Here is a 21,029-nt window from a genome sequence, read left to right on the forward strand (position 1 = left end):
CAGTAGACAGTGCAGTCTGGAGTCGGTCCATTTGCTTGAAGGTGGAAGGAGGAGCAGGGGAGTGCTTTGCCATCCTAGATTATGGGGCATCTGTTGATGCACACAGTGCATGTAGGGAGACGCAACTCTAGTCCCTGCATACAATGATGGCTCCATAGGATGCTGCAAGTGAGGAGCCACTCTGATCACCAATCATGGCACCAGCTTAAACTTTAACATAGGCAAGGGTAAAAAACATAAGCTGCATACTCAGTAAGTGGTTAAATAAGCTGCTAAAAGTGCCTAAAAAAACTGAGGGTAGGGCTAGGCAACCCTTTGAGCACAGTGTGACAATTTTTTTTTTTCCAAAGAAAGTAAGTTTGCTGATTTTATAACAAAAAAAAATTCAACTTTACACTCTCAATAACGAAAAGGATTTTTTATAAAGTAAATGCTGTAAGCTACCTTTAAAGCGGGAGTCCACCGGGACTCCGCGTTTTTTTTTTTTTTTTTTAAAAGCCAGCAGCTACAAATACTGCAGCTGCTGACTTTTAAATAGTGACACTTACCTGTCCAGCGCGCCCGCGATGTCGGCACCCGAAGCCGATCGCTCGCTCGGCTGCCGGGTCCCGCCGCCATCTTGGGTATGGGAATCAGGAAATGGAGCCTTTCGGCTTCATTTCCCGGTTCCCTACTGCGCATGCGCGAGCCGCGCGGCGCAATCCGGACGGTCCCCGCTGCCTCTGGGAGCTGTGTGTTTCCCAGCAGGCAGCGGGGCACTTGCTGAAGGGGGCGGGGCATTGCGGAACGGGGGCGTAACCTACGCTCGTTCCGCAGACAGCTAGCCCGGAAGTGGGTGCAGTTACCTGGATTATCCAGGTAACTGCACCCCCCTCCCCCCTGAAAGGTGCCGATTGTGGCGCCGGAGGGGGGGAGGGATCAGATGAGCGGAGGTCCATTTTAGGGTGGACCTCCGCTTTATTAAGTAGTGAGAAATTAACATCCTGCACTGTCGCGCCTCAGATCAGTCCCAATTCCTGCAACTCCACACCTCAGATGAGCCCCAATTCATGCACCTTCACACCTCTGATCACTGTAGCCCCCTGCACCTCTGTACCCCCTGCTCATCTGCCCCATCACTGTATACCCCCACGCTTTTCTGTCCTACCGCTGAACCCCCTTCTCATCCCTCCACCACTGTATCCCCATGCTCTCCTGTGTCACTACCTGAATAACCTTCTCATCTGTTCTAACATTGAACCCATCTGCTCATCTGCTGCACCACTGTAACCTCCTGCACTTCTGCCCCACCACTGCCGTGCTGCCCCACCAATACACCTCCTTTCACATCTGCCCCACTGCTCTACCCCCCGCTTTTCTGTCCCAACACTGAACCCCCCTGCTCTTCTGTTCCACCTCTGAACCCCTCCTGCTCCTTTTCCCCACCGCTGTATCCTCGTCTCATCTATGATATGCGTGATATGCAGAGTGGTCAAAGGAAGCAGAGATGAGACCCCTCTACCTGTCCTGGCACTCATCCTGCTGATCCACCTCTCGCATCCAGCCCATGTGCTTGTATGTGATGTCACATACCAGCATCTGGAATGGATGTGCAATGATGAGCTCAGGTCAAAGGCATTTTTCTGAAAGCAGTGGGCCTGTGTGCAGGATCATAAGTTGGGCCCCCACAGCTGAGAAAAAGTGGTAGGGTGTGATTTTCATCTTGCTGAATACTGGCTGTGGCTTAACGGGACACAGGGTGCAGGGGTTCAGTAGTAAGTGACGCAAAGGTTCAGGAATAATTTCAACAAAGTTCTCAGAAGCTCAGTAGCAATTCCACAAACTGTCACCTGATAGTGGTTTTCTCAATCACAGTAAAATCCCTTCTTTCTGAGATTGATAGTGACAACCAAGCGAGTTATCTTCCTCCCAGATGATGGGCGGGGCTAGCAGGACTGATTGGCTTTAGAAGTGGCCAAGGCAGTCCTCCTCCTCCTGGAAACAAGGACCCCTCCCAGCAGAACTGCACCCAATCTCTTGCTCCATCACAAAAGCTGACGTTCGCATCTATAGCAAAGTTGGAAAACCAAACAATGTTTCCCATGTTTTACAATGTGTGGGGGCACAGTGCCTCCTCCATGCATGTGGGGAATTCTGAAATTGGAATGCATTAGTGTCTCGCTGACATTTCCCTGCGCTGCTCTACTGGTGGAGAAGGAGTCGAGTGCCTGCAAAAGAGGCTTTTCATGCCGGGGGTTGCCTACCCCTGGTGTAAATAGTGTTTGTTTGTTTTTTTCTAAACCCTTTTTTTTTTTTTTTCTTTTTACAATCCTTGTGTTAGTTTAAGAAAACTGCTTACATTTTATGAAGGAAGAACCTTTCTAGTCTTGGAATCCAACTAATTTTGTAAAATTCTGTGCAAACTGTTGGCGCTGTATCAATCCTGTATAATATAAAAAAAATCATAACTAACAGTAGTGTTTTTTGTTTTCCAGATGCTGCAGTGCTTGAAATTGGGTGCCTTATCTAGAACTACTGCCAGCACACAAATGAATGTGCAAAGCTCACGCTCTCATGCCATATTTACAATCCACCTATGTCAAAGCCGTGTGTGTCCCAAATTTGATACAGTATGTTTTATCTTTACAATGTTTTGTTTTTACATTTTGTGTAGATTCAATTTTAGGGTCACCATACACATTACAATCTGACCTTACAATCTCTATACACCCAACTTTAAATTGACCAAAACTATGTAATATGAGTACTTCCCAATTAGGCAAGCCCTTGCCCTACATAGTTTTCGGTAGATCAGTTTGTAAAATGTGTAATAAGTGTTATTTACTTATGTTAGAGATTTGGTACAATGAAAACTTTGATTTTGGTTGGACACTAAAGCGTTTTGTGAAGTTAAAAGAGAAGTATTGTCGCCCCCCCCCCATCGGTCCCCTGGCGCCTCTGCACTGAATACCGAGTGATTGAACATTGCCGATCTCTCGGTTTTCATAGCTCCGTGAGTAGAGGGCTGTAGACTGTCAGTCACATACTCTCTTCTACCTCCATGCTCATTGGAGCGCTGGGCAATGAGATGTGTGTCATTCCAGGCACCTGGTGAATCCAGACTCCCATTGTCAGGATGACGTGGACTGATATCTGTGACGTCAGCAGAGAGCAGACTTCAGACCGCTCTTTGCTGAAAACGGGTCACGGGAGTACAAAACCAATTGCACTTCTGTGATATATAGGAGAAGCTCAGCCAAACTAGCCTTAGCTGGACTCCTCCTTTTTAAAGGGCTGGTTCACGCCACAAAAATGCACTCCAGATCAGTTCCGGATGCGTTTCTGCATGCGCATTAACACGTTCATATTATGTGAATCGGATAGGGTTCAAAATGCATCCAATTCACATATGTAAGTATATGTAAGGTAATTGAAGTTCTAATGTCCACCCAGAGCTGGTGTGTTTTGAAGTAGTTCTTGTAAGCCATGTAATTCACTTCACAAGAAGTTTCAGAACTAGAACATTATTTTTTTTTTATTTTTTTATTTTTTCCTTGTGATTATATTTTGTTGTTTTGAACTTGTTCTCACTGTACTTTTAGGACAATGATTTGGACAATAGGATAACATCTGAATCCACACAAGTGAATGAGTTTGAAACCCTTACCGCCAAGTTTCATTTTGTGGACTTGGCTGGATCAGAGCGACTTAAACGCACAGGAGCTACAGGTGACAGAGCTAAAGAAGGAATTTCCATCAACTGTGGGCTGGTAAGATTATGTGCTTATTTCACAATAGGCTACTGTGTAACCCAGGGGTCTCAAACAGGTGGCTCTCCAGCGGTTGCAGAACTACAACTCCCATGAGGCATTGCGAGGCTGACAGTTACAAGCATGAATCCCACAGGCCAAGGCATGATGGGACTTGTAGTTCCGCAACAGCTGGAGGGCCGCCAGTTTGAGACCCCTGGTGTAACCTCTAGTTTTGTGTAAATGGTTAACACTTCCTTGAGTGATGTTGGACAGTGTATGTGTTTCCCAGGACATAACCTGCAAATGTATTTTAATTGTGTTGATCTAAGGCTAATGGTACTCAACAGGGCTTCAACATATGTTTAAATGCCCTCTGTGGCATTGGTTGGGGGCTTTAACTTGCAAATATTTTTATGCTTTCTTTTTGAGGAGTGTCGAGGTCTTGCCTTTCTCCTGCATTTTCTTTTTTTCTAATAAGGCTGCCTGACCTGGACATTTTATAGATAGACTACTATCCTCATATTGATTAGTGGTTCCAAATGAACAACTACTGCAGTAGGGAACAGACACAAAAGATACGCTCAGCATCTTTCCAAATAACTGTTCTGCTTTATCATGACACAGTTGAAAGATTTTATGCTCATGATTACGTAGGTATCACATTAATATTACAATTGTATGTTTATGGTAACAAGGGGCGTTGCATAGGCAGGCTAATTCTAATCAGGACTCGAACATTATTAGTGCTGTGTACACAGTGAGGGCAGTGTACAATACATACATAATAGAATACAAATATATACAGAACTTACACATTTCCTTAACACTGCCCATCATAGTGATGTGCTAATAGGAACCTATATCAGATGGAAGCAGGCTGAAATCTCTAACTACTATGTGGTCTATTTATAAAAATTTGCTATGCAAAAGTCTCAAGCATTGGCACAGCGTTCATGAAAAATTACCATAATTTTGTCTGTATTTTCCTGAAATACCTCAGTCAGAAAAAATACTGCATTATGACCACTGGATGGAACTGATGATTATAGGAAATAAAGTATTGGGCAAGTTACTTGAATTTTTTGCAACTATTACAGCATTTTTTTCAAATGGACCCTGTTTATCAGTTTTTTCCCTCTGGAATTCAAGGCACCTAGAATACGGAAAAGGGGCATCTCAAAGTATATCCCCTTGCCGCCGAGCGTACGCAGATTTGCGTACTCTGCTTCTGGGGGTTATACCGGGATAATGCCCGTACCTGCAGGTACTGATTTTTACAGCGGGCGATCGGCTTTCCAGCCATAACAACCGAAGCCGCTCCGCTGTTATGCTGGAGAAGCGGGAGGGGACATCCCCCCTCCCACCGCTCTTACCGGAGCTTCCATTCAATCGGGAGCACCGATCGCACATCCGATGCCTCTGGCAGCTAGGGAGGGACTGTAATAAAGCCGTAAGAGGCTTCATTCCTTATTGTAAACACGGAAGCGATGTCATGACATCGCTTCCGGTTTACTCGGCTGCCAATGGCGTCGGATTTAAAAATATATACAGTATTCAGAATCGCCGGAAACGGCGATTTGAATACTTTGAAGTGTAAAGGATCAAAAATGTGTTTTTTTTTTTTTTTAAAACAATTTATTAAATTTTAAAATAAAAAAAGAAGAAAAAAAAAATGTTTTTAAAGCCCCCCCCGCGAGCTTGCGCAGCAAAGAAAACTCATATGGAAGTCACGCCCGCATATGTAAATGGTGTTCAAATCACACATGTGAGGTATCGCCATGATCGTGAGAGTGAGGGCAATAATTCTAGCACTAGACCTCTGTAACTCTAACCTGGTAACTTGAATTTTTTTTTTTAAAGCGTCACCTATTGAGATTTTTAGGTACCGTAGTTTGTCGTCATTCCACGAGTGCCTGCAATTATAAAGTGTGACATGTTTGGTATCTATTTACTCGGTCTAACATTATCTTTCACATTATGCAAAAAAATTGGGCTAATTTTACTGTTTTTTTAATTCATAAAAATGTCTGTTTTCCCAAAAAGTTGCGTTTAAAACACTGCTGCGCAAATACCGTGTGACATTATATAAATATTGCAACAATCACCGTTTCATTCTCTAGAGTCTCTGCTAAAATATATATATATATATATATATATATATATATATATATATATATAATATGGGTTCCAATTAATTTTCAATAATCAAAAAATATGTATTTTAACTTGTAAACACCAAATGTCAAAAATAGGCGTCATGAAAGGGATATTCTTGGTTTGCAGTGCCAAAGGCTGTTAGGGTATCTAAGGCTTTACAACTGAAGTTTTCGCTTTACCCATAACAACTTAATAAAAAAAATGTTCTTTAGGAAGTAACATACAATTAGGTCCATACATATTTGGGACAGGCAAAATTTCAATATCTTGGGCTCTGTATGCCCCCAGAATAAAATTAAAATTAAATGATCCAAATTAATTTGAAGTGCAGACTTTCATCTTTAATTCAAGAGGTTGAATATAAATATCAAGTAAAAATTTTAGGAACTGCAACCATTCCCCCATTTTCAGGGGCTCAAATGTAATTGGACAAATGAATATAAGCATAAATAGAATGTTCATTCCATTATATTTTGTTGAGAATCCTTTACTGGCAATGACTGCCTGAATTCTAGAACCCATGGACATTACCATAGATTGGGTCTCCTCCTTTTTATGCTTTGCCAGGTGCTAACTGCAGCTGTCTTCAGTACTTTGTGGGTCTTTCTGCATTTAGTTTTGCCTTCAGCAAGGGAAATGCATGCTCAATAGGGTTGAGATCGGGTGATTGACTTGGCCATTGCAGAATATTCCACTTCTTTTCCTTCAAACATTCCCGGGTTGCTTTTGCAGCGTGTTTTGGATCATTGTCCATCTGTATCAACTGTGGTTGAAGGCTTGCGTATATGGGATTGTATTTATTTTTTTTTTTTAAACTAGATGGACTTTTGTCTTTTTTCAACCTGACTATGTAACCACGTACCGTGAAGCACCGTCCAATCAACTTTACTGCATTTGGCTGAATCTGGGCTGACGGCATATCTCTGAACACAGCAGAATCCGGCTGCTTCTGTCTTCTGTCACATCATAAATAAACACCAATAACCCAGTGCCACTGGAAGCCAATCATGCCCATGCCATCACACTGCCTCTGCCATGTTTTACAGAAGGATGTTGTTGTGTGCTTTGGATCATGAGCTGTTCCAAGCCTTCTCCACACTTTATTTTTATTTATTTTTTTCTTCTTCCCGTCATTCTGGTAAAGATTAATCCTAGTTTCATCCGTCCAAAGAATGCTTTTCCAGAACTGGTCTGGCTTTTTTAGCAAAATCTAATCTGGCTTTTCTGTTCTTCAGGCTTATGAATGGTTTACACCTGGTGGTGAACCCTCTGTATTTGCTTTCCGGAAGTCTTCTCTTGATTGTAGACTTTGACAATGATACACCCACCTCCTGGATAGTGTCCTTTGCTTGTCTGGATGTTGTGAATGGGTTTTTCTTTACCATGGAGAGAGGATCCTGCGATTATCCACCACTGTTGTCTTCCGTGGACGTCGAGGCCTTTTATGTTTCTGAGCTCACCAGTGTGTTCTTTCCTCAAAATTAGGGATGAGCCGAACACCCCCCGGTTCGGTTTGCATCAGAACTTTCGAAATGGACCGAAAATTTGTACGAACTTTAGAACCCCATTAGAGCTGCACGATTCTGGCTAAAATGAGAATCGCAATTTTTTTTTTTGCTTATAAGATCACGATTCTCTCACGGCGTATCATCTTTCACATTAAAACAAAAAAAATTTGTGCTAATTCTAATTTTTTTTTTTTTTTTGTTTTTTTATTATTTATTGAAGTTTATTTTTACCCAAAAAATTGGATTTGAAAGACTGCTGGGCAATTACAGTGTGACATAAAATATTGCAGCAATTTCCATTTTATTCCCTAGGGTCTCTGATTATATATAGATATGTATATTTTGTTTGGGGGTTCCAAGTAATTTTCTAGCAAAAAATATTGATTTTAACTTGAAGTGTCAGAGAAAGATTTAGACTTTATGTGGTTAAACTTCCTGTATTTACAGGTGGTTGAAAGCTTGGCAGACTGCCCAGTTTATTTGTTTACACAAAAAGTTCTTTCCCTTTTGATCTAAGAAGTAAGGGGTTAGTTACAATGTTTCAAGTTCTACACACGCAGATTGCCCAGGATGCTTTCTTTTGAAAGCTGAGTGAGCAGATAATCTCTCCACTTGTTTATATGAAAGAATTGCCTACTCTCAGCGGAAAAGATTGTAAGGGGGGGGGGGGTGAATCGAAATTGTGTTTTTTTTTATCAATTAATCGTGTAGCTCTAAACCCCATTGAAGTCTATGGGACCCAACGTTCGAAATAAAAAATGCTCATTTTAATGGGTAATATGCAAGATATTGTCCTGAAAGGGTTTTGGGGACTCGGCTCCTGCCCCAGGGGACATAGGTCAATGCCAATTTTTTTTTTAAAAACGTCTGTTTTTTTTTTCGGGAGCACTGATTTTAATGATGAGTAAAGTGAAAAAAAAAAAGTGAAATATTCCTTTAAATATCGTGCCTGGCGGTTGGTGTCTATAGTATGCCTGTGAAGTGGCACATGTTTCCTGTGTTTAGAACAGTCCCTGCACAAAATTACATTTAACGGAAAAAAGTCATTTAAAACTGCTTGCGGTTTTAATGTAATGTCTGGTTCCGGCAATACGGATGAAAATCATTGAGGAGAAAAATGGCATGGGTCGCCCCCCGATATTAAGGGGAACCCCTTACCCAAATTAAAAAAAGGAAAGGCGTGGGGCCCCCAGCCCCTATATACTCAGAACAGCAATATACAGGTAGTGCAAACAAGACAGGGACTGTGTAGGCTTGTTGTGTTAAGTAGAATCTGTTTGTAATTTTGAACTGGTACATTTTTAAAGTGTAGCTCCAGTCAAAAAATACATTTTTAAGCTTTTTGGAAAACATAGGGAAGGGTTATCACCCCTGTATAATTTTTTGGGCCGTCCGTCTTTTTTCATCTCACTTCCTACTGTCTGCTTCCGTTTGTAAGTTGGATGTTTGAAAGTAGGAGCCTGCCCTATGTGCTCTGCAGAAATGTGGGCCTAAGGTCTTGGTGTTGCCACGACGCTGTAAGCCCTCAAAGTGACTCTTGGTGGGCGCTGGAGCGCCCTGCTGTGAACGATTATATCAAGAATTGTAATTGCATGCCATTATTGAACAGTGGTAGAAAAATTGGGCCTTTGGTGGTGGTGCTGGTGCCACAACACTATAAGTCCTCACAGTTACTCTCGGTGGGCGCACGAACGGGCCCTGCTGTGAAATATTATATCAAGAATTGTAATTTCAGGGGCTGAAAAATTGGGCCTTAGGCACTGGTGCTGGTTCCACGACACTGCAACCTCTCCCAGATACTTTAGTTGGAGTGCAGGAATGAGCCCTGCTGCAAAGCATTGCATCAAAAATTGTAATTACATGCCCCTGTTAAACAGGGGCTGAAAAATTGGGCCTTAGCCACTGGTGGGGTCACCCAGAACCAAAAATGTTCTTCCAAGCTATCAGCAGGATCATTGAGGAGGAAGAGAAAAGTCAGTCAACTTAACAGGACAGTCACTCAGCATCAGCATAGGCAGTCTTGAAGGGATGTGACATTTAAAAAAAAAAAATATTCAGTTACATCAGCTTCAGGTGATTGGTAGATGGTGGTGATCCAAGACTGATTCATCTTTATGAAGGTCAGTCGATCAACCGAGTCGGTGGACAGACGCACGCTTTGATCGGTTACAAAGCCTCCGGCAGCACTGAAGGTGCGTTCCGATAGAAGGCTGGATGCAGGGCAGGCCAGTAGCTCAATTGCATACTGTGCAAGCTTTGGCCAGTGATCCATCCTCAAGACCCAGTAAGCCAGAGGATTTTCGGTGGGAAAGGTGTCCAAGTCTGACCTTGCCCCTAGGTATTTCGGCACCATGTAAATCAGACGCTGGCGATGGTTGCTGGAACTGATCATACCCTGGGGCTGTGGACTAAAACTAATAAATTGTCTGAATGCATTGGTTAGGCGGCCACCTTCTCCACCGCTCCTTCTGTGACTGATTGAAGCCTCAGCAACATGTTGTCCAGGACCAGGAGTTTGTAACCTCCCAGTCTCTGGGAACGCGTTGAACAGACCTTTCTGCAAGGCCTCCGGGAGATATCTCACCCTCTGCTCCCTCTGCGAGGGCAAGATGAGGTCCGCAACCTTACCGTTGTACCGTTGATCAAGGAGATTGGCCAGCCAGTAATGGTCCCTCTCCTTGATCCGAAGAATAGGAGGATCCTTTCGCAGGCTTTGTGGGATCAGGAAGGCCATGCAGTGTAGGATAGCTGAGGCATTCGGTCCGGAGTCCTCTGGGTCACCAAGGACAACCTGATCCGCAGCCACCTCCTCCCAGCCATGTACAAGTCCACGGGTTTCTTGGGACTGTAAATTATCCCTAAAAGACTGCTGATGCTGAGTGCCAGGCTCCATCTCCATACTGAACGAGCGAACGGCCAGTGTTCGAGTCTAACATGCGTTTGACTCTAACACCAAGCTCGGGCGCGGCGGCGGGGAGGAGTGGGCGTGTCTCTATAAGACCCATTTATATTGCTGATTTGCCTGTGGCCCTGAAGCGTCAGAAGTTCACAGTCGGGAAGAGTATGGGGCATCTTTGCATAGAAGATTTTTCTGGGATCAAGCTGCCTGCACAACGCGTGACTTCATTACAGGTAAGTGACGTGACTACAGTTGTATGGATTTTTTTTTTTATTTTAAGCTAAACTTCAGCTCTAATTTGACTAAAAGCTAAAGATCTGTAAAGCGTAACCATTTGATCTATAGGTTTCTTTCTGATGCTTGAGAGATTTTGTAATTCTGAAACATGTTACAAGTGATTGCTTTGTAACCTCTAGATTCTGTAACTTCTTCTGGCAATGCTTGGGAAAATGCTGAAATACCAGAACAAGAAATTAAAAAGTGTATATTCTGCATGTTATAAAGATAAAATTGGATCTGATTTATAGCCTCAAAGTGGATGGTATCCCTCTAAGTTAAAATTTACACCATCCTCTCTGTGCATTCATGTAATGTGCCCTGTGACTGCGCCTTATAAAATGATGCAGCTATATACCGGTTTACAGCGTGCAGATCAGCGCTCACGTGATCCGCTCTCCTCTCTCGGCCTGACAGCTGCAGCGGTTATGCAAGAAAGGTGGTTGGTCACGTGAGTGCCAATCTGCACTCTGTAAACTGGCATATAACTGCATTATATACAGTCACAGGGCACATTACATGAATACACAGAGGATGGTGTATTTAACCCTAATTTGAGCAGCAGGAGGGGAGGGTGCGGGCATGGACACAGAGCTGACAAACTGGGATGGGACGGGAGAAGAGGATGGCGGAAAGCACAGAGGAGAGACAGGAGACCACGGTGTCAGGGCTCAACAGCCATGATACACCATGGTCAGTTTAAAAAGGGGAAGGTAGAACCAGGCGGGATCGGCCAGCGTTTTCAGGTGTTACAGGGGGCCAAATGACACAGCACAAGCACTGTTCTGTATAACATGCAGGAACAGGATCTTTATTTTTTTTAGGTTAACAAACGCTTTAAGCATACTTATCAGATAAGAAACTGGAGTGTTCTTCTGTCATGTAAAACATGAAATGTTTTGTAAATATTTTGACTGGCTAAGTATGCTGCTGTTTTTGTTGCATGTCCAGGGGCTGGCAGCTAAGGTAGGCAGTGTTTCCCCTGGAGCAACAGGTTATTGTATATAAATTATTTGCTGCATATATTAACAGTGACGTTTACAAAGCCTACAGATTTGCGGAATTTGCAGTACTTTTCACATGTTCAGTTTATACTTGCTTGATATAAAATCCATGTTGATTTTCTTGATTTGTTTTATGCTTGTTCTTTGACATTCTCTCCATTTACGATTTTTTTTTTTTTTTTTTTCCTTATAGCTGGCTCTTGGAAATGTGATTAGTGCACTAGGAGATCAAAGTAAGAAAGCCACCCATGTACCTTACAGGGATTCCAAGTTAACCAGACTTCTTCAGGATTCACTAGGGGGTAATAGGTATGTGGGTTTTTTTTTTTTTCTTTTGGATTGGTCTGCTGCCCATAGTTCACATGAAACTGTTTTAATCTTAATTCTGTCTTTGCTAAAGTTTTTATTTTCTGACCTAGTTTAGACACCACTGTAGTGCTGCATGTGTAAGTAAGGCTCCACCTTTTTTTATGCAAAAGTTACATGTTATGTGCGTATCTTGAAATGCCAGCAGAGGAACATAAGCTCTGCTTTATTTGAAACTAATCTCATGCATAAAGTAATCATGTGAAAGCACGGTGTTGCATAGCTATGCATAATCTCTGTGCTTTAATTAAAACATTTGCAGTTTTGTTCTCAAATTTTAAGGTTTACACAGGGCTGGGCCTGAGAAAGTTACCACTAATGTTTCTTTATTGGCTTGTAGGTCTTGGTAGTGAGCACTTACTGTAAATGCAGAAAGTTATTCTGCCTTATTATAGAATAAGTTACCAAAGAATGTCTGTCCCTTCTACTGATGAGTGTTACTGTTTGCAGGAACCTTCTGTAGGAATATAAGGAAAAAGCGAAACATATGATAATCAGACATATCTAGTTTCCAAAGATGGCCGGTCCCTTGATATTTCTTAATCCTGTGCTAGGAAATCATCAGAAGCTCATAGTACAGGGATGCACAAGCTTTTGAACAGAAAGAGCCACTTAAGGGGCTTGGTAACCGGTTGCAGGCCACAATGAACTATGGGGTCTTACTGCCACCCAAACTGCAAATGTAAACGCGCTTTCACACTGAAGCACTGTGGTTTACCTGCAACGCGGGTGCAGCACAGTGTACCTGTGCTTTTACTGCTGGTTAGCTGACCTTTGCCATAGACTTTGCTATTACATCATGCAGGTGTGGCACCAGGAGATTTGTTGCCCTTTCAGAAAGGCATCCAATCCGCAGGATATATTAGATGTCTATGGCTCCGTGAAGCTAACTTGCAGGAAAGCCGCAGATGAAGATCAGTGTTAAAGCAACCTATTAATCCTTTTTGTGTATGTGACGTTTAATACACTGACCTTTTCTCTTCCAGCTTCTGCTGGCATCACTCTCCAGGCTGCTAGAAAGGTCTCGAACAAAGTGCAGTGGGTATTGTACTGCCCGGGACAGGAACCAGTGCTAGAGGAAGCCTGTTTGGCTTTTGCTTCCTCCACTGCTGGCTCTCTGATGCTCTGGAATGGCAGGTCGACAACCCATTGATCGTGATCTGGGCTTGCCAACCGACTATACCAGAGCATGGGCATGTGCTTCAATAGTTTGAGGTCGCGAGTCACATTATATGGCTCTGTGGACTACGGGTTGAGCACCCCTGTCACAGTACATGTGAATGCAGTGCTATTGTTGTGCATGCAGTGTAACTGTGGATTCAAATACCTGAAACTGATTGTATAGGAAAAAGCGCCTATACAGAGTCCCTGGAATACTTTGTCAAAGGTATTAGTAACTCCAAAGATGTAAACGGCTGAAGTGGTATTCAAACCTAAATTTTGTTGTGAACATATTTTTGATAGTGGGAAGCTGAGAGAATATGAAACCTGAGCACTTGTCAAAGATAAAGTCTATATTAAAATCTAAAACCAGTGTATTAGACAACCTGAAATATAAAATGGTGAACTGTTATTTATTCACTGACACCTTTGAATGAAAAAACAGCAAGTCCCATTTGTCACTGCAGCAGAGGGACTCCGTTCTCCATAGTAAGGTCACTAGTGGGCTGACCTTACTGCTCTTGTAGTCCATTGATTCTTCCCCCAGCCCCATAACTGAAAGTCTGTACCTCGGCTGGAGGAATGGTCAATCCTCTGATCAGTTGTAATGCTTCAATGCAAATAACATTATATATGTACATTTTTTTTTTTTAATCACTGCAAGTGCTTTTGTTTATTTTTTGTTGGACGTGGCCTTTAAGTAAACCTGTTTTTCAAAGAGATGATACTGATGTTCAGGTATGTTGAGGTCCCAAAAAGTTCCTCTGTTAGGCCTCTTACACAAGATACGAAAATCAGAAGGGAAAATTAGTAAGACGAGCTGTCTGTGGATTTTCGAATCGTTAGTATGGTGCTTTCGATGGCCGATTTGACTTTCGTCAGACAGAAGCTGGATGTGCAGACTATATCACACAAAAGTCGAAAGTACAAACGTGCATGATCGGAATCAAGGAACAACCCGGAAGAGTTTGGTCTTGTAAACTACCGTTCGTAATCTAGAATTAACATTCGTGACATGGCAGTTGATGAAATTTTGAAATGCAGCGCACACTTTCATCTTCTTTAATGGGATAATAATGAAGCTGCTTTGCTAGTGATACTGATGTAGTTATGCCAAACATATTTTAAAAGGCATTTGTTTTGTACGATCTCTCGAATCAACGCTCACAAAACTTCTACTAACCTGAAATTAGCAGAAGGGGCCCAAAGGGTGACGCTTGAGAAATGAACTTTTATACTCTCATAGTATGTCACTACGTTCGTGTTTGTCAGACGCCAATTTGTGGATCATTAGTATGCTAGACAAAATCCTGCACACGCCCTTTTGACAAAAATCAGATGCTTGGTCATGCAACAATCAAATCGTGTGTACGAGGCCTCAGTCTTCAAATTGATCTCTGTGGGGTATTGGAACTCCAGCGGGTAGGGGAGACTTGGGTAGTTAAGATTTGAATGTCATAAGGGAGTAGCTCTTGGCTTCATGAGGGACAGGGCTTAATCTAAAGGCAAGACCCCATGAGAATCAAATCAAGGGGAGATTTGACGACTAACATTGGTAACTTGCAGGCACAAAAAAGCACCTTTATTTTACCACAGTTGTTGCATTAGAAACCATTTGGGCTAGATCGGGATCACTTTAAAAAAGAATTGTAGATCTTTTATTGTAATGTCATGTGACATCACCGAATAACAGACTATGTTCTTCATTTTTTTTTTATTTTTATTTAGCCAAACTGTCATGATCGCATGTGTCAGTCCCTCAGACAGGGATTTCATGGAAACTCTAAATACTCTTAAGTATGCTAATCGTGCTCGTAATATCAAGAACAAAGTCATGGTGAACCAGGACCGAACCAGTCAGCAGATCAATGCCCTGAGAAATGAAATAACGCGACTCCAGATGGAGTTGATGGAATATAAAACGGTATGAAAAGAATGTATTATCATTTTTTGCAGTTAGCAAAGTCACAAGGGACAGAGAACCCTAATTGCATGTACAACAAGCATATAAAATGTCATTAAAATGTACTGTTCTGCACTGGAAATATGAAACCCTATTGAGTTTTTTGTCTTCCTTTCCTGGAAATTTTAGGGTAAAAGAATTATTGATGAAGATGGTGTTGAGGGTATTAATGACATGTTCCATGAGAATGCAATGTTACAAACCGAAAACGATAATCTACGTATGAGAGTTAAGGCCATGCAAGAAACTATTGATGCTTTGAGAACAAGGCTCACCCAACTAATGAGTGATCAGGCCAACCAAGTGCTTGCAAGAGCAGGTATAGCTTTTTTGATTATTTTTTGGTCATTTTAGTTTTCCTTATATGCATTGATTAAGGAAACATGCATTTGTTAAGGATTGTTCCATAGACAACAATGCAGCTGTGTTCAGATCAGTTAAAAAACATAGCACATTTTACTCTTGTGTGTAAGAGGCCTTGAACATTAAAGCAGAACTTCACACAAAAGAAGATGTTCCACTTGTTTGAGTCCCTCCTCTTCAACAATTGTCACATTTTGCTGGTGGCGAGTGGGAGCGGGTACCTGGTTTTGATTTGATTGGAAGCTTATCTCCTTTCTCCTTTCCTCACAGCCTTTTGGGACATATTACAGGTCCCAGAAGGCTGAAGGATCATTCATAAAGTGCAGTGCGGCTCATGCGTATGCATTGGGAAGCCTGACGTGAAAGCTGCAAGGCTTCACTGCCTGTTTCCCTTAGTTAATATGCCAGCACCTGGACACAAAGCTGACTGAAGAATCGCCTCAGGTGAGAACAATGCTGGATCCCGCGGGACAGGTAATTGTCCTTATATTAAAAGTCAGTAGCTACATTATTTGTTGCTGCTGGCTTTTCATTTTTTTGGGGGAGACTGGAGCTCCTCTCTTAGGTTTCAAATTCACCGTAGCTTTTTAAGACAAAGTTTAGACATGTTAAACTGCTGCCACTTCAAATAGTAATTTGCATTTCAGAGGCATTTGGGAGGCGGTGAGGAAGCCTAACCACGTAAGTGCTGCAGTAATACGGGTCATTTGGGGTACTGTCCCTGTTCACTTGAATTGGGCGACAGGCAATCGTTTTTGCAGTGGGTGAAAAGCATTGCAACCACAGCATGTGAACATCTCTATCCCTGTCTAGGGGAACCAGTGAGGGAGCTAAAATTGCAGCTCAACCGCATGTTTTTACCTTCCTACAGCTGCAAGTCTTTGAGCCTTGAAAGTTCTCATTTAATTAGGTCATGCTATAGCTAGTAGTAGTTGGTAACACAACTGGACTTGTTCTGTAATATTGAATGTGTTTTTGCTGTTTAGCCAATTGAGAATTGATGAAGCTGCTTTTATAGTGATAGGTCTCTAACATTACAGAGCAAGTCATGTTGAATGTAACTACTACTAGCTCAGTCTTTGATTTGCTAACACCTATTTAAAATGCAGCTGAGGTATAGGTCTGCAGGTCAGGAGACCATACCTTAGCATGACATACAGCCCTAGGCAAGTCAAATACTGCAAACCGATTTCATGAAAAGAAACTAATATACATGGGTTGAAGATTATAAAATTATACTATTTAAGTTTTAGGTCCAGTTGATTTTCCATTTTATTGTAACTACGAAAATATTGTCATCATTTAAAAAATAATACATAATGGCTAAAAATGGAACTTAAGGTTTCACTCTTCAGAGCAGGCTAAACCATGGGTGGAATGTGTGCTTCTTTAAACTCTTCAAAAATGTACTTTTCTTTTTTATGAATCTGTTATAATTATGTGTTTTATCTTTTGTATTTATTATTTACATCTAAGTTTATTTTTTACAGGTGATGGAAATGAAGAAATAAGCAATATGATTCACAATTATATAAAAGAAATTGAAGACCTCCGGTAAGATTTTTTTTTTATATATATATATATTTTTTTTTTATATATATATATTTTTTTTTTTTAAGACCATGATTGTTTTAGGCCGAATTTTGGTGACATTTCAAATTTAAGGGACAACTACCATTTTGATTTATTTATTTATTTATTTATATGTTCATTGAGTTGTAAAGGAAAGAGGGGAGGTGCCTATAACAGAAACCAACAAGAGCACAGCAGATTTATTAAATTAAAGTGGAGCTAAGGTCCAGCTGTAATAAGCAGCAAGCAGGCAGGCTTTTATTGCAGAGGATTCAAGCAATGTCTGTTCCGCAATAAAATGTCCCAACCTGTCTACTCTGTCTTCTGCCGTGCTGTAAACGAGGTGTGCATGTGCAGCTAAGCTTACAGCTTTGCGCCAGGGTGACTAGCTCCTGCGTATACGCAGGAGTGATGTCATCCGGCACCGGCCAATAAAGAGGCCCCGAAGACAGGCACAAAGAAGAAAATGCCAGCGCTCCCAAGAGACAGTTGGATAGTCTTCACCTTTTTAGTTCCACTTTAATATGACCATTTTTACATTTCTACCCTATCCCTTTTTTGTATACCCTTCTCTTCAGTGCTCGTGCACACGGACGTTTTAGAAAACTGGCTCGAAAGCTAGCTCTGACACCTGGAAAAATCGGCGTAAAAAAACTTGATTTTTACCGCGTTTTGCATTGGTGTTTTTGCGCGTTTTTTAGCGTTAAGTAGCGTTTTTTAAAGAAACACATCTCTTGGCTATAGCACTCCCAAATTTCCCACAATGCCACAGAAAACAAAGAAAATATATTACGCGTTTATGCGTGTTTTTCCGCAATTCGCTTTTTTACAGCTCTAGCTCCGCACCACGGAACGCACTGGTCCTGTTTTTTTTCTACAGCTTAAAAACGCCTATGCCATTTGCAGCTCAAAAATGCCTAGGTGGGCATGAAGCCATAGACTAACATGGACAGCCGTTTTTAAGCTGCAAAAAAAGCGGCTGTAAAAACGTCCGTGTGCATGAGGCCTTATACTGTTTATCTGTTGCATTTTTATAATGTCCTCCCCCCTTTTCTGTTTAACAAAATAAATAGAAAACATTTTTTTTTCTTGATTATTTGCCACTTGAAGACACTATGTCTTAAAAGCTTGTCCTAAAAAAAACAATTCAATGTTGATTCTAATAAAGTGTTATGCACTGAGGAGGTTTTTCCCCAAAAAAAAAAAAAAAAATGCAAACTTGGGTAATAGTGCCACCTGCTGGTCATATAGAGGTACTATATGATTTTTCACTTGCTGAAATAACACATCGTCGCCACATAACAAAGGATGAAAAATGTGTACATATCATTTACAGTGGTACCCACTTTCTAATAGTAGATTGCTCCTGTGCTACTGATAGAAGTCAGTTTTAATAAAAGCACTTTAAATGTGTTTCCTTGTTATGAAGCCTCTTTGTGCTTTTAAATTTTTTTTTAAAATTTTTTTTTTTTACTAATGCTATTTTAAAGGTGGTTTTGCTAGAGGCTCTTTACCATATTTATTTGAAACTTGCAGTATTTCAAAAGTTTTGTATTGATGGGCAAATTCATAGAAAAGCCTCATCTACCCTTTTTACCTATACCCTAGCAGCTGCTGTTGTGTTATGAAATTTTCTTCACTTTCGCTTTGTTTTTATTACCTATAGCTTTTCTATATTTTAAATAACTTACAATTTAAAAAAGAGTTGTTAACTTTTTTTATTTCCTGCTTATTTGTATGCTGAGATATTCCTATAAGCAAAGCTATGTTTACATTTATTATCCCTAAACTTAGTGTCTATTATTGAGAGAAAATATTGCTCATACCAAACAGCAAAGAGAAAAAAAATTACTTTTCTTAAGTCGTGCATCACAGGGCACAGAGGACTTTACATTCATGACTACATGCTGCCACCTTCAGGTGAATGGACACTGGCCCAGGCATAACCCCTCCCAGCTCAGTCTCAGGTTTTGGCCAGTGTCCCTAGGTGATTGATGTGCCACCCTGTATTTGTTTTGTGGGCCATAATTCCCACATATCCTGGCCTGTTCCTAACACCCATGATCGGACAGGGGTGGGTTGGTCAGTTGCTAAAGCCAGCAGATCAGGTGGGACTGTACCCAAACTGTGCATGCAAGGGGTGGAGGGCCTGTGATGCTGCTCAGTGCTGGATTGCTCTGCATGCAAGAGTTGGGAAGGCTTGTAATGCTGTGGTTTGATGCAGGATTGGCAATCGTCTCCTAAGTGCAGTGCAGGTACCAGGTGAACTTACTGGCAGGGTGCTATAAAGGTCCAGGGCAGCAGGTGGGAATTTTTTCCTTGTGTCCCTATGCGTTTGTGCTGTCTGTTGGTATGGACCACACCTTTCCTGCAATGAACTGTTTTAGTACTTCACCGGGATAAGATGGTATTAAGGTCTACAGTGCCTTGAAAAAGTATTCATACCCCTTGAAATTTTCCATGTTTTGTCATGTTGCCACCAAAAACACAATTGTATTTTATTGGGATTTTATGTGTTAGACCAACACAAAGTGGCACAAAATTGTGAAGTGGAAGATAAATGGTTTTCAGAATTGTTTACAAATATGTGAAACGTGCATTTGTATTCAGCCCCTTTTACTCCGATGCCACTTTGTGTTGGTCTGTCACATAAAATCCCAATAAAATACATTTTATGTTTTTGGTTGTAACATGAAAAAATTTGGAAAATTTCAAGGGGTATGTGAATACTTTTTTTCAAGGCACTGTAGGTTCTCTCCTTTCCAACTGAATCAGGGCTTTGTGTTGCCATTTTTTGGATGCTGTTCGAATTTATCTGAAATCAACATCGTTGTTTCAGCTGTACGTTTCCCCATTTGCTCTACCTGAGGATCCTTGCTATGGTCAGACTGCTTCTTAATTCACTATTTCTAGGTGGTTCATCAACTCATAATTTTTTCTATCCACCGGGGGGGCAGTGTTGTGCTGATGGCGGTGCTTCTCTGCGGAGCTTCCAGCCAGTTTGATTCTATCAGGAGGTGGGCAGTTCTTTAGGATTCCTGCTGGCCCTGTGCATCTGGTTCTCATGCCGGCGCCTTCGGTGCCCCTTTTCCACCGCTGTTTATGGTCAGAGGGGACACGCACATGGAACGATGCAAAAAAACGTACATGAGGGTCGTGCATGTAGGAGAGATGTGAGAGCGGCACAGAATGCCAGACATGTGCAGTAGGGGCGGAAGCAGCCATATTAGGAGCGGTCCCAGCCCTAGGCTTCTGTAAGCAGGCTGAAGGGGATACAGAGTAGCCTCTGCTGGGCACGTGTATCACTGTGGGTGGATGGACCAGGGCAGCACAGGTCCTGTAAGAGTTGTAATACTTTCAAGAGCAGTTGAAGTGCATAAAGGTGGGGTTGTTTTTACCTCAAATTCGTTTTTTTTTGTCTCAGGCATGTCTTCCCAGAAAAAGGAGTGGGGGAGGCGCAGCAGGAAGGGGTGCAAATGCACCACCATCAGTATTTGAGGATGTTGGCCTTACATCAGCTGTGTTTAGATCTCCTGAAAGACCTGAGGCAACTGGCTAGTCTGAGCCATTACAGTTGTCAGGCATTGTAGCAACAGCTAAATGCTTCTGCCTCAACCTACGTTACAGGAACATAAAGAAAAAAAGGAATTCAAAGAAAACCTGTGGTCAGACTTTAAAGGCACAACAAACACCGAAAGTACAAAAAATTATTTTAACATTAATTGAAAAATGCATATAGTATAAAGACCAGAGACATGAAAGAGATAAAAAAAAAAGACATATACAGATAAGAATCGCTACATGTGAGCCCTAATGCGTCTGTGTTTCATTGTACTTCTTCGGGACACATTTGGGGTTCAGTAGTTGCAAAGAAGAGAAGGATCTCACTATCTTAAGATAGTGAGATCCTGCTATTTCCGGGTTTGCTGTACAACCGGCAGTAGCAGCTATAGGTATCTGTCTTTAACCACTTGCCTACCGGACACTAACACCCCCTTCCTGCCCAAGCCATTTTTCAGCTTTCAGCGC

At 41.8% G+C, this 21,029-nt stretch overlaps 1 protein-coding gene across 7 annotated transcripts in view; it reads left to right on the forward strand.

Moving 5' to 3' along the window:
• Nucleotides 1-21,029, forward strand: part of KIF21A (kinesin family member 21A) — a 270,632-nt gene that overhangs the window by 98,384 nt on the left and 151,219 nt on the right. For all 7 annotated transcript variants that reach the window (XM_077473889.1, XM_077473892.1, XM_077473894.1 and 4 more), the window contains exons 5-10: nt 2,475-2,609; nt 3,582-3,749; nt 11,769-11,884; nt 14,831-15,026; nt 15,195-15,384; nt 16,919-16,982. In XM_077473889.1, coding sequence (XP_077330015.1) covers nt 2,475-2,609; nt 3,582-3,749; nt 11,769-11,884; nt 14,831-15,026; nt 15,195-15,384; nt 16,919-16,982 — 869 coding nt within the window. The remainder of the gene's footprint in view (nt 1-2,474; nt 2,610-3,581; nt 3,750-11,768; nt 11,885-14,830; nt 15,027-15,194; nt 15,385-16,918; nt 16,983-21,029) is intronic.

This window comes from Lithobates pipiens, unplaced genomic scaffold (assembly GCF_037356315.1).
Source record: "Lithobates pipiens isolate NorthernLeopardFrog02 unplaced genomic scaffold, aLitPip1_a1.2 Scaffold_8, whole genome shotgun sequence".
In the NCBI taxonomy this organism is placed as follows: Eukaryota; Metazoa; Chordata; class Amphibia; order Anura; family Ranidae; genus Lithobates; species Lithobates pipiens.